The sequence below is a fragment of the Pseudopipra pipra genome, chromosome 1 (genome assembly GCF_036250125.1).
Source record: "Pseudopipra pipra isolate bDixPip1 chromosome 1, bDixPip1.hap1, whole genome shotgun sequence".
Lineage (NCBI taxonomy): Eukaryota > Metazoa > Chordata > Aves > Passeriformes > Pipridae > Pseudopipra > Pseudopipra pipra.
Genome location: NC_087549.1, coordinates 13,888,857 through 13,902,120, shown reverse-complemented (window position 1 = coordinate 13,902,120; position 13,264 = coordinate 13,888,857). Strand labels below are relative to the sequence as shown.

The window sequence follows — 13,264 nt, the reverse complement described above, 5'->3', positions numbered from 1 at the left end:
CAAAAAGCAGGCACAGGAGATACCCATCCAATCTGTAACAATCCTTAGAAAACTTTCATGTGTCAAATACTGGCAACCTTGCAAGCTTCATTGTGTTCATTTTGCAGACTTAGCTGCACAATACTAAGAGGTAAGTCCATACAGTGCATCTGCTACTCCCACCATAAAATGCCATACTGGTGAAAAGGACAAACAGAAGTTCATCCCTATAGTTTGAGCATTAACAAACTCAGGTTGGACATAGCAGGGACCTTATAAACAGGGTCCAAATATCTTTTCAGTCATCTCAGTAGTCACAAAGGTCATGAAGATTTACAAGGTATTTCCAGGGAAAAAGATCTTTGGACAGCATCTCTGGACTTGTTCCTTCCATCTTTGCTCATTTATTTGTCAAAAGCAAAGCAAATCTCCAACCACATCAAATTTTGCAGTCAGCACCTTCAATCAGATTTCTACACATTTCCAGATGCTGCATTTCAATACCAAGTAGTCAAAAAGCATCCCTGAGGTTTTTGCTTGCAAATTCACAACGTGCTTTAACTGGGTTGATCAGAGAGGAGACATTTACATTGAGAACACTGAGGTCTCATTCAGACTGAGATGACTCCTTACACAGACCAAATGAGCAAGAAGGATCTGCACTGCCAGGCCCTTCCTGTATTTCCCAAAGCTTGTACTTCATTAGTAACTCTGAATATGCCTAGAAAACATGGGATTATTTCAAAGATTATATCTGATCTGAGCAGATATATAGCACAATACTAAAACCCAAGATTAAAACCAGCTAATAAAGATGGCTTTAATTTGTACTATAAAATTTAGAATTTTTTTGACTACTTTGTCTGGCAGAAAGTTTTTTCCCCACTCATCAGTTTCTGTAACTCCTATGGATGGTCCATTTGTCTCACCAATCAGGTTCCAGTTTTGAATTACTTCTCCATACAGTCTTATCTCTACCTAATGTAAACTGGCATAGTTCCCCCAATACATCACTTTGGACCAGATGAAACTGCAATCAAAGTTTCACATGAATACAATCTGCTGCTTATGTTGCCACCTAGTAAATACTGCTGGTAACCTGCTGAGCAAGCAGCTTCAAGATTTTGCCCACTCTGTTTCTCAAACCTGCCTATCTAATGGCCACCAAATCAGCAGCATTCACACAGAGCAAAGAAGCCCAGCAAATCAGGATGTCTTCTACTACAGTACAGGTAACATGAATTTATCAGAAACCTCCTCTAGGCTGAAATTCCAAAGTACTTAAATGAAGTAATATTGGTGTCTAGCTATCTGCTTCTGTTGGTCAGGATCAAAAATCAGCATTAAGCAATTGTAAACAGGCTGTGCCAAAAGGCAAGCCAGTGCTGAGCTGTGGAGTGCATTATAAACTGCTGCTACTGATGAGCTGTGCCTGAGCTTTGAGCCCAAAGCTCAGACAGACACAAGCAGCAAGGCTTAGCAGACAGACACACACACTGCTGTACCTGCAGATCCCTTCAGAGAGTTCCTTGTCTTTCTAGCCTCTCAATCATAACTACTAATCATCTACCAGATTAATCAATTTAACAAACAATAAGCTTCTTTCTTACAAGATATGAATTTTACAATCAAGACTTGGTTCAAGCAGTGGGACCTGCCCAACAGCTGGGAGGCATCTTGAAGGGCAAGAGACAGCTCAGCAGAAAAGAAGTGGACATTGAACCAGGTTAAGATGGGCAGGGAGGGCAGAGCAAAGGGGAGACAGGTGTAGGAAGAGGACAGAGGCAGAGGGGGATAAAGTGTTCACAGGAGGAGTGTTCGTTTTAGTTTGTAACTGTAAGTTGTGGGGCTTTTGCCTTTTTTACCCCTTTAGAATTATCATCAGCAAGAAAATTTAAAGTTAACTGCATTCCTGATGCAATTATCCCGGAACATCTCTAGCTAGACAACTGGGTAGTCATCAACCAGTTACTACTATAAGCCACTCGCTCTCTCCAGAAACAATGAAAAAGTATCCAAAACTAAAGCCAAAAATAACACAGAAGAAGTGTGTTTTCTGAGAAAATCTACTACACTTCACATACATCTCCCAAATACACTTCAGCTATAAAATGGTATAAAGTCTTGTACAGCATCAGGAGTATATCAAGAATGAGTAACTTAGCAGTTTCATATCTAGAATCAAACTAAACTAATAATTTGGATGAAGGCCACACAAATTTTGAGTGTAGAGAAAGAAGAACTCCTTAGTTCTCTATAGAACAGAAACACTAAGCCCAGAATAAAAAATCCTCTTCTTGTATGAGTTGAGTTGACTTCTAAGACCCTCATCCCACCAGGATACGTATGGACTTAGGTTTCTTCAGCTAAAAAATTTCCTTGTACATTTTTTACAATTTTCCTAAGGGAAGCTACTTATTTTATGTATGGCCATATCCACTTGCTATCTCTTATCTCACAGACTTTAGTAAATGCTGTAAACATAAAAGACAGTTTCTGTTACACCTGCTCTTCAGGAGACAGACTGCATGTCATCACTATGACAGATAGACCTTGAAGCCTCAGCAATGCAAAGTTCAGCCTTTGCAACAGCCACGGGATTTCATGATAAAAAGCAGGCACAGTGATTGGACAGCCAAATTATTTCTGAAGCATTTTCTCATTCCATTTTAATAAAGGTACAGTGGGTACAAGCAGCTCTTGAATTCCCACAAGCAATAGAGGCTCAATGAAAAATGAACCAAGTCAGTGAATAAATAAGGCCAGACTACCACAAATCCTGTACAGGTATAGATGAAGAGGAGAACATTGGCACACAAGGGGAACTAGTGAGCTATGCAACTAGATTAGAGCAAAATGAATCTTAGTGAATAAAGTAAAATAAAGGTCACTAAGTTACATGCATCGCATGTACACTAGAACATAATTTGAGCAACGGATTAAAGTACAAAATAGTTGGTAATTTGTTTTGCAAACTAATTGCATCCTCTGTTAATAAGAAGGCTTGTGTGAGCATCTAGAGAGCTTCTCTTGAAAAGTGAAGAATTCTGGATTTCAAGACCGTGAGATGCACAGACTTGCAATTAAAGAGGGTGCTACAAGAGATAAGAAGAAGTATGAAAAACAAAGTAATGAATTGGTAGATAGAGAGGAAAAGACCTAAAATAATTCTTTCTCACAAGGAAAAGTATTCACCATACATTACAATTGCCAGTCACCAGCCAACTTAGGCAAACTCCAGACTAGGTATCCCTGTTGCCTTCAAGATTTCACAGAGAATATGGAGAGATAGAAAAGAGAATGAACACACTTGGGTATGCAACAAGTCTTCATTAGTTCCACTAGTCCTAGAAGAAACTTGTCTTGCAATGACTGCTTAGGAAATTAGCTAGTCATGCTTCACCACAAATTATATTTCTGAGAATACTTCTCAAGTCCTAACAGCACTATTATTCAATTCTATAACCAGCCAGCATTACATCAAAAACCTTTTTTAAACACTAGTGAGCCTATCCAGCACATAAAGAACAGCTCAGACACACACAGGTTAAGTCTTTATTATGTCACCAGAGGTGCACTGACCCACACATGTATCACAGATCTCTGCCTTCACCCTGCTTAGGAAAGCTGGTATCTGCTGAACACATGGCACAGAAATGGCTGCAATTCAGACGAGGACCCAGGCTTTATTCCCTGTCACATGAATGATGCACAGTCATCAAAATGAAAAGGAAAATATTCATTCTCACTAGCATAACTAGCATGCAGTGTGGCAGTTGACTTGTTTCCAGTCCTGGCTTTCTCTCAACTGCTTAAAAGTTACCTCCTTTATCATTGTTCGAGGCTGCCCCTTGCCCCTTACATTTAACTGAAGTCTGGAAATGCCTTCTTTCCTTCCCCCAGTAAAATTCTTCACCTCCTACTGCTTACTCATACCACTGTATCCTACTCCCTCTAGTACTCCAGATGATTTGTGTAGCAACAAACCCTTAGCCAAGAACACGCAGAGGACAATCCAAGAGAAAGGTTCTATTGACACGCATTACAATTCTCTTTCTTTATGTTTATGAAACAGCATTACTAAAAGTCTCTTTCTTGCTTTTACTAGTTTATTTGGAAAGAAGCAAATCAACTCAACTAAAAACCCCTCTGGCAGAAGAAAATAAAACTTAAAAAAAAAAAAAAGCCACAAAGACAAGGCAGAGGAGAGCAAATGAGAGGGGAAATGAAGGGAAGTAATGACCTGAATGTTCAGCAAGCAAAGTTCCACATGGATAGGGCTGCACTACGGGCAGGCTAAAATCCACCCCAAATGTCTTCCTCACACCCTTTTCCTGGTCAGTCACACAGTCCCTGCAAGCATATTAGATCCTGTAATTGAACGTGGTATTCACTTCAGCTCAAGTTCAGCTCCCTGCACACCTGCTTGCTTCATCCAGGAGCAGCACATACTAGAGTGAATTCTTGTTGTTTCAAGTAATGAACCTGCTCTTTAATGCCAAGTTTAGCTCATGCTGCACAGAGAACATACAGCTACTGACAGCAAGTCCCTTACCCTCTTTGCAGTCCTTTTGCCACAGGGCACTTCTGGAGAGAGAAAAAGGTGAAGGAACATACAACAAACCCAAGACAGAAGCCACTGAGGGTAGATCTGTAGATCTAATCTGCTTCAGGCTTTCCTGGAGGTCTTTCTCAGACCATATTTCATCTAATTTATGCATGTCAGTACCAGTGTTACCAACCCTAGCTGCTGTGGGGAATCAGTATTTTCCAGGATGGCATTTCTACAGCTGCAGCCTAATGCAGGGCCCCTCCTTCCCCCCAGTCCCATTGACCTGACATAGCAGACAGTTCCTCTTACAGTATCAGTTCTCATACACTGGGAAAAAGAGATCTACATATCTTATGCATTACAACCCTGCCTGGTAACATTTTTATAGCTCAGTGCCTAACTTCCCATCTCCTCTCTGTTTCTGGGTTGTCCTGGCCAAATTTTCCTCTCAGTTACTCAATGCAAATCAAGCTGTTGTGGCGAGTGGAATTGTTCTGGACAAACAACAGGTGAGCTAGACTTTTGTAATAAAAGTCATTAGGCTGGGTCAGACTAAAAGTCTTGGTCTTTATGCCACTGCTTAAGAAAATGGTGTTAGAGCAGGGCATATATGAACTGATCCTGCCTTGGCAGGTTAGGAATAACCCAAGGTTGAAAGTGCACCTGGGGAACTATGTGTTATATGAAAAAATATTTCCTTTTTTTATTTAAAGCACAAAACCTTACAGCTTAATTGCTCTGCCTTGTGACCCAGTTCCTTTTTCCACCTCCTCCAAACCACTCATCCAAACCATTCCTCAAGGCCTAAGGATTCTCTTCATGATCATCTTTCTTCCAAGCTAAAGAATCAGAATCTTTGTAACCTGCCCATCTTTTTCCAAGTTAAAGAATGACAAACATTGTAACCTGCCTTCAGAGAACGCATCTGTCTCTGACCAGCCAACTGCCCTTTTCTGTATTCTTTCCCTCTTTAGGGGTGTGGCAAGCAAAAATTGTAGGCAGCATTCAAAATACAAGAGCAGTATGCTGTGATAGAAACAGAGATCTTCCTTGCCTTGTTTTGAGCTCTCCTTGTACTTCCTGAAGTCTTATTTGCTATTTTAAGCAGCACCTACCAGCCAGGTTGCAGAAGACTTCAAAATTACTCAATTTTCTAGCCCTTTTCTCCACCTTTGCTTTTGGCACATTTCAGAACTACTCCCTCCACATTTTTTGCATGTTTTGAGCAGACAAGTGAGGGCTAAGTCCTGCAAGGGTAAATACCTGCATCCCTTCAAAGGCAACATCTTTCATGAGAAATAACCCAAAATAGGATTGTTCAGTTCCAAACTCTGAATATCTCTTGTTCACAGAAAGGGGCGTCCTTGCATCAGAGATGACACAGTCTGGACAAAAAGAGAGACACCAAGGAGACGAAACTGGGCACAAGTGGTTCTAACTGTCTCAGCCAGGACAGCAGAGAAAGTTGGCTCCAGAACCAGACACAGTATCCCTACCAGACTCAGAAACTCAATACTCAGTGCACTGAAAAGTAGCCTTCTAACAGCTCTACTACCTCTGCAAACTAGCAGTACCACTTTCACAGACCAATGGGCAAAACAAAAACTTACAGTGCTCCACAGATACATAGGTCTGCACTCACTTGCAAGCCTACACAGAGGATGTTTTGGACAGAAATGTCCCCAGGGTTATCAACTCAACAACCAGCACCAGCCTGCAACTCCCACACCACCCAGCTACCGTGCTTTACTTTGAGCTTGTCACTGCTGCTATCCTTCCATAACCCTCGTGACATAGCAGTACTGGGAAGCACTAGAGACTGGCTCCAAGGACCTTGCCCTGGCCTCATACACTGAGCTATAAACAGAGAAACAAAGCTACACAACCTCCTTGGATCTTGCCAGCCATGCTTGGACATCACAGAAGAACAAAAGAACTCCAAAACCTCTTGAGAACAGTTCTATTTTATAATTTTCATTTAAACAGCGAACATGAGATCTTACAATGTTGCTACAGGTTTTGTCAGTACTTTCCAGAAGTACTTTAGGAAATGCATCCAATGTCTAACTTTTGTCATTTGCGCACTTACATCCCCATCTTGGTGGAAAAGCACATGAACTTTCAAAGCATCATTCCTTTGCCTATATATTACCACCACCTGACAAGTTTTATCCTTATGATGGGATTCAGTTGTACTGAAATAGTAAATTTATATTAATCAATGTCCTCCTTGTGCTTCTAAGTCTTCCATGTATTTTAAAGAATAAGGTCAAACACTCAAGGAACTCTACCTAAATTGATTGATCTGAAAGTACTTCTGAGTTTCCAGGAACACTCCTATCCTACAACGAAATTTCATCCAAAGGAAACACAGTGTGACACCAGTCTATACCATAGCTTGATTCCTGCCTAATACAGGTTCATTTCTGAAGGCAGAGAGGGGGAAATGATCAAATAACTGCAATCATATCCACTCTTTACTCAGTCTGAATACACCCAAAGAGACTCCACTGCAATGACGTTCTTTGTTGCCACAGCTTCATTTTGAGATCTCCAATTCCCACCATGGAATGCATCTTCTGAACTTCAGCTCACAGTCTCCCTACATGATGCCTGAGAAGCATGGTGTACCTGTTCAAAATGAGAACTTGGCAACACAAAACAGACTCCTGGACTTAAACAGCTACATTACTCCTCTGGAGAGGGATCATGAACTGTGACTTTTTCAAGTGCAGCAACATAGATTGGAAAGCTCTAAGCAGTGGTTCAAAGCAGAGAAGCACACACTGCTACTAGGCTGTATGCACACTGCAGGGGTGGAAGAGAGGTTGTGCTGTTGCTGACCAAGAAATAAGGGTGTAGATGTCACAGCCCAACAAGAAGGCTGCCACATGAATGTGGATAGGAGAAGACCTATGTTCCAGTCTGGTATCCCATAATTGCTGATGCATTTTTGCAATAAATGGTCACAAAATAACATACAGAATACAAGACCAAAGGCTAACATCCAAATCTTATGCCTCGCTGTCCTGTGTGCACCTCCAGCACTGGTCTTAATCATCTCCTCTGCTATGACCCAATGTGACTGTTTCAGCTGGAAAGTTGAAATGAGATATGTCTCTCAGTCCAGCTTCCAATTGGCAGATCTTTCCAAGCCACATGTTGGAGTCCCTCTAGCTAAAAAGTGGTTAGAAATTACCGAAGAAAACAAAAACATTGATGGAAGCATGTACTATTTTTGAGTCAGAGGGTTTGTTACTTCTTTGCTCCATAGGCAAGTTAAGTGTGCTGAAACACCATCTATTAGATCACGTTCCCTGGAAACTTGGAGACATCTAGTCTGAGATTGAAGTGGGTGTAGGACTAAGACAAAGCTGAATAAATGAATACCTGTCAAAAGAGTTGCACTTTTGGGCACACCCTGGAACAGCATGATAGGTACCTACACTGAAAGCTGCTTCAAAGCTGTCCTTCGGGCGATCCTGAACTCACTTTAACATTCCGGGCAGAGTTGGCATAGCATATCTATGAGCTCACCATATCTCCAGTCTCTGAGGAAACACATGGCACCATTCAATATCCATGGAGTTGCTAGGCACTGAAGGCATTCCACCCAGGTGCATCACGTTGCTGAAATTCAGAGGATCACTTTGATGGTTGGTTACAAGCTGCAAGTAACTTCTGTCCTGCAGCAATTAACCTTGATACCACCCCCCAGAATGCCCTAACCTCCTTCAAGTCTTAATCCCCTTGAGAATTACTAAGGGGTAAGACCAGCCATTGTCATTTTATGTCAGCAAGGCTCCACTTCTTAGTAAAAAATATTACCCTGTAGGAAGATCCACAGTCTGCATAGCATGAGCCCACTACAGAAGAGCCATAGGAGAGTGGAAGTTTACATAAACTTTCAGGAGGAGACCTGCAACAAATGTATGTGTGCACTTTCCAAAGCCTGTACATAGCAAGAAAGGTGTTAGACCAAACTTCATTAAACACTACCAAAGAACTCTATGATATAATCAGCATTTTTTTTGCTCAGGAATCTCAAAGACACCACAGGTCAGAGCTGCAGGGGATCCAACAGAACTGTGTGGGATCACCTGCATGCATACATCATCTAGTGGGTGCTGTCAGTCTCTCACTTTCCTATGCAATAAACACTGTGGGGAAAAGAAATAATTTCTCTCTCTTCCTCTTTACCTCTGCTGCACAAGAGCAAAATGAAAAACAAAAAATTTGAGAACAGTGTTGCAGAGATCAAAAGCCTTTTTCTACTGGCTCTGACCTAGTTCTTTCATTCTTACTAGAGGGAAAAAAACCACTTAAAGGAACATTGTCAAAACTGTTAGCTCTAAAAATAGACTTACCTTGGCAGTGCTCCCATCTAGATGGGCTCATATTAAGGAGTGCAAACTCACTTTCCCCATACACACACCAATCCTTTCATCAATCTGGAAGCACTGGCACCATGCAGCCCAAAGGACCTCCCAGTCCACACAATCTTCTGGGGCACTCAATACATATTATATATAACTGGCAAGGAATTGTAATACCCTCCAAATTCCTATTTCGTATTTGCTAGTCCATCTCCGTCAGCTAACCCAGTAAAAAATTTTGGATATTTTCCTTAAGTAAACTCATGAAGATTTGTTTCCATAACTAGACCCCAGCACTCCATACTAAGACAGGATAAAAATAATTTGAGTAAGATTTCAACAATTTTTTAGATAAAATGAACAAATTTTTCAAAGATTTTCCACAAAGCATAAGCTACAAAACATTTTCACCTTAGCCACATAGAGCATTTGTGAAAGGAGAAACAAAAGAAACTCTCTGGGTTTGTGGCTGAAGCTGACAAACAGGCAGTTTCCATAGAACAATAGCCGTGGTGGAGCTGGTGGGGCAGCGGATGTTGGCTTCAGCCAGGAACTCCCATGCTCCAGAATCCACGGCTCCCTTGTGCCCCAGGGACCTTTCCACTCCTTGCCAGTTGCATCACAAAGCCAGCCACTTGCAAGTTTGCACAAGGAGCCAGTTGGCCCAACCATTCAACACTCCATTAAAAATTCCGAAAACCCTGGAAGCCCATCCTAGCCAAGCTCCCAGCTGAGTACTACAGAAACTGGGAGGACAGACAACCTCAGCTTAAACCAGGTTTTCAGGGCTTTCCTTATTTGAAAATGTCCAGAGCTGATGTACAGGTTATGCTCTTGAGATCCCAAGCTGCAAACCAGGAAAACATTTTTTCCAATTAAAACAAACAAATTAACAGAAGAATAAAAAACCCCAACTGTCTGTGCTTCCTGAGTTCGAGACATTTTGAGTTCAGCAAACTGCCATTTTTCTACAAAACTATTTATTTAGAAGAAGACCTAATGGCAACTTTACTTCTGACTGAAGTAGGATCTGTACACTGTGGTGATGAGAGCCATGAGGAACAAGTAACCTCTCAGCTTCCCAAATACAAGCCGTAATGCCACATGTTCCCTGCCAAAAGTCACAGTTCAGGAACAGAACACAGCTCACTCCCAGGGCTCCAATACAGCAGAAGATGCATTAAGATAAAAGCAGGCTTTTAAGCACAGTCACACAAAGAAACATAGTTCCAACAGAAAACGATGGATAATAAAAGGCCTGAAATGGGCATGCACTATGTTGATACAAAGTAGTCACAGCCACATGGCAGCTTGTGCTGAAATAGTCATATTCCTGGGTAAGTGTAAGGGCAACAGAATTATGCAAAGGCCAGATAGTTCAGAGAGAAAAAAAACAAAATGGGAGGAATGCAGAACACACAGACAAGAAAGCCTGTTCTGAGACACCACAGCAGGATGCATCCTGAGGGAAGGAAATGGGATGAAGGAGTTAAAGAAAAAAATCCCATCTCAGGAGAAGGGAAAAAGCACTGCTTCCCAAAGCTTTAGCAGAGCTTTTCTTCATTAATATTTACAAAGCTTTTAGAGATTCTCAGATGGAGGGCACTGCAGATATGACAGGAATTATTACAGACCTGAAAAGATCTAGCAAACAGACTGAGAAGGACTTCAAGTAAATAAAGGAGGATGACATTAGTGAGCACACTGAAATAGGGGTTGCTGCTGGCATATGAACCATCTGGTGCATGGCAGTCCATTTCATTTACTTACTTACCCACTACTGGGCACGCATGCCCAGTTCTTGTCACTATGCTTTTGCCACCAAAGAAGTAATGCTTTTACTCAGGACCACTCACTACCTTCCTCCTTTGTATCATTCCAGTCTTCAACTGCCATTCAGTAAAGCAGCCTGTGCATAAGAAATCTGTTTGCCTCATGGAGAAGCTCAGTATGAACAACTTGAGAGGTACACAGATACGTTTTGAGACATAATGGTCTTGTTCACCTTTATTTGAATTTGCATAGGAAGCTGGCTTTCAGGGATGTTAAGCTCCACACTGTGTTCAGGAAGCCCAAGTTTTTGCTGGACTATCATTTGCACTGTTCACTTGGGTACCCAGCAAAAGATAGCTTCAGCACGATTTTCAGCAATAAAGCAAGTGCTTCTGATGGAACTGTAATCTCATCATAACTGAGAAACAAAGCTCATGGTAGTCTCAAGATGAACACCCCAAAAATACTGACACACCCCAAATTAAGCACAGGAGGTAATATGGCTAGTTTACGCACTGTGGATTTCTTAAACTTTCCCAAGGGCACCAAATAAAGCAAGAGGAGGCACAAAACCCAGGATTGTCAATACCTTGCTCTAAAGCACTAGAAAACTGAGTGAATTTTGGAAGTGGACAGCAGCAAAGCGGATCTACTTTTTCCCATACACCTAGATACCTCTCTCCTCCAACTTCCCAAAAGCCCCATGGAAAGGGAACACAGAGCCAATGTCAGACGGCTGCAGGAGCCCAGCATCAACTGGAAGACCTCCCCAAACCATCCACCTTTCCACGTCTTGGTAGGTATCGTCTCAGTTATCGGGTACTTTCCCAGGAGCCGGGCAGACCTCGCGAACACCTCACAGCTCCCGCCTGCCCAGGAGCTGAACACCTCGGCCCTCGGGCACAGCTCTGCGCCCACGCGGGAGCGATCGGGGACTGCGGGAGCTTCGTGGGCACCGCGGCCTCGGGGCACTTCGGGGACCGGGGCGGCAGCGAGCGACGGCGGCGCCCGCGGGAACCGGCCGGCGGCGGGGCGGGGGAAGGCGCCCGGGGCTGAGCGCGGCCGCCGGGGCCGCTCCGGAGGGAGGCGGCGCAGGTCGGCCGCCCGTGCCGGGAGAGGCGGCACCTCCGGGCCCGCCGGGAAGTTGCCGACCGCAGCCTCCGGGCGGCCCCCGCCGCCTCCCCCGCCGCAGGCGGGGGCGGCAGCCGCGGCCCGGCCCCGCGGCACCTGGCCCGGGGCAGGCGCGGCGCTGGGGGCGGCCAGGCCGAGGGGCGCGGGGGGCGCCCCGCTGGCGAGGCCAGGGCGGCAGAGCGGCCCCGCCGGCGGGCACTGCCCTCCCTCCCGTCCCGGCCGAGCCGAGCCGAGCCGGGCCGGGCCGGGCCGGGGCGGCCCCGCCGCGGCGCAGGTGAGTGCCCGGGGGAGGAGACAGGGGAGGGACACCGGGGGCGGTGGGCAGGGGACGCGGAGCCCTTACCTTCCACCGCCATCCTCCCGGCCTCGCATAGTGCGCCGACCGCCGACCCGGCCCCGGCGGCGCTGCCCCGGCCGCCCCCCCGCCCGCGCGGGCTCCGCTCATCTGCAGCCGCGGCGATCAACCTGCAGCGCTCGCTGACAGCGGGCGGGGCCGCGCCGCGGATCCCTGGGAAACGTAGTCCCGGGAAACGGGCGCCCGGCCAGGCACCGGTGTTCCCCGGGGCGGCTCCGCCTGTCCCCGCCGGGCAGGGAGGGCAGCGCGGGGCGGTGGTGAGGGGCGGGAGGGTCGGGGACCCCCAGGAGGTGTGTGTGGGAGAGGGGCTGCGCGGCACCCTGTCCCGTGAAACTTCATTGCACAACTCCGGGGTGTTTCTCTACAGGCTCTCAACCCCCTCAGACATCCAGCCTGACGGTTCCAGAGACTGAGGTGACAGCCCGTTCTGTCCCCGTCCCATCCCACCGCACTCCCTCGCTGGCCAGAGGAGTTTGTCCGCAGAGAAAGGGAAAGGCACACACAGAGCACTGGGAACCACCAGTCAGCACCTCACCCCGGAGGGAGGCCCTCAAGTCTTTTCCATTCTCCATCTTCATCCTGTCCCGCTCTGACAGGTCGTCCAACAAATCCAGAACAACGACGGAGATTAGGGACACAGATTAGGGTGCCTTTACTTCAGGTGGTCACAAATCTTGCATCAAACAGCCTGGCACCCTTGAGATCTGTCCTGAAACATTGGTTGTCTGAAAAACAGCTGTGGGCTTGTACCCTTTTCAGTTTCATCTTGAGATATCAAAAAGTTTTCGAAGGTTTTTTCGCTTCAAAAGTAGCCATTTTTTCATTTTAAATGTATCGGTAAATATTAATCTTCCCCGAAAGAATCTATGAGTTACTTTACTTAGCTAAGTTATATCATTACTAAAATCATGATGACAACAGCAAGGGGACTGAGTATATGTGGGCAAATACAGGTAGGCTGTGAAAACATTGTCACGTTATTTTTGTTTATTAGCAGTGGCTATTGCAGCTAATAAGTGTTATTCTTGCAAAACAAACCTCCACGAGTTCAAATTAGGGTGCAAGAACATACAATGTGCAAGGGAATATGGTACATAA

At 44.9% G+C, this 13,264-nt stretch overlaps 1 protein-coding gene across 6 annotated transcripts in view; it reads right to left on the bottom strand.

Moving 5' to 3' along the window:
- SAMD12 (sterile alpha motif domain containing 12) overlaps nucleotides 1-12,515 on the bottom strand; it is a 183,361-nt gene extending 170,846 nt beyond the window's left edge. For 4 of the 6 annotated variants that reach the window (XM_064646181.1, XM_064646198.1, XM_064646156.1 and 1 more), the window contains exon 1: nucleotides 8,069-8,111. In XM_064646181.1, coding sequence (XP_064502251.1) covers nucleotides 8,069-8,096 — 28 coding nt within the window. In that variant the 5' untranslated portion in view covers nucleotides 8,097-8,111. Of the gene's footprint in view, nucleotides 1-8,068; nucleotides 8,112-12,154 lie in introns of those variants that run through there. The other 2 variants (XM_064646164.1, XM_064646189.1) reach the window with 2 other exon arrangements.
- Between the last annotated feature and the right edge of the window lie 749 nt (nucleotides 12,516-13,264).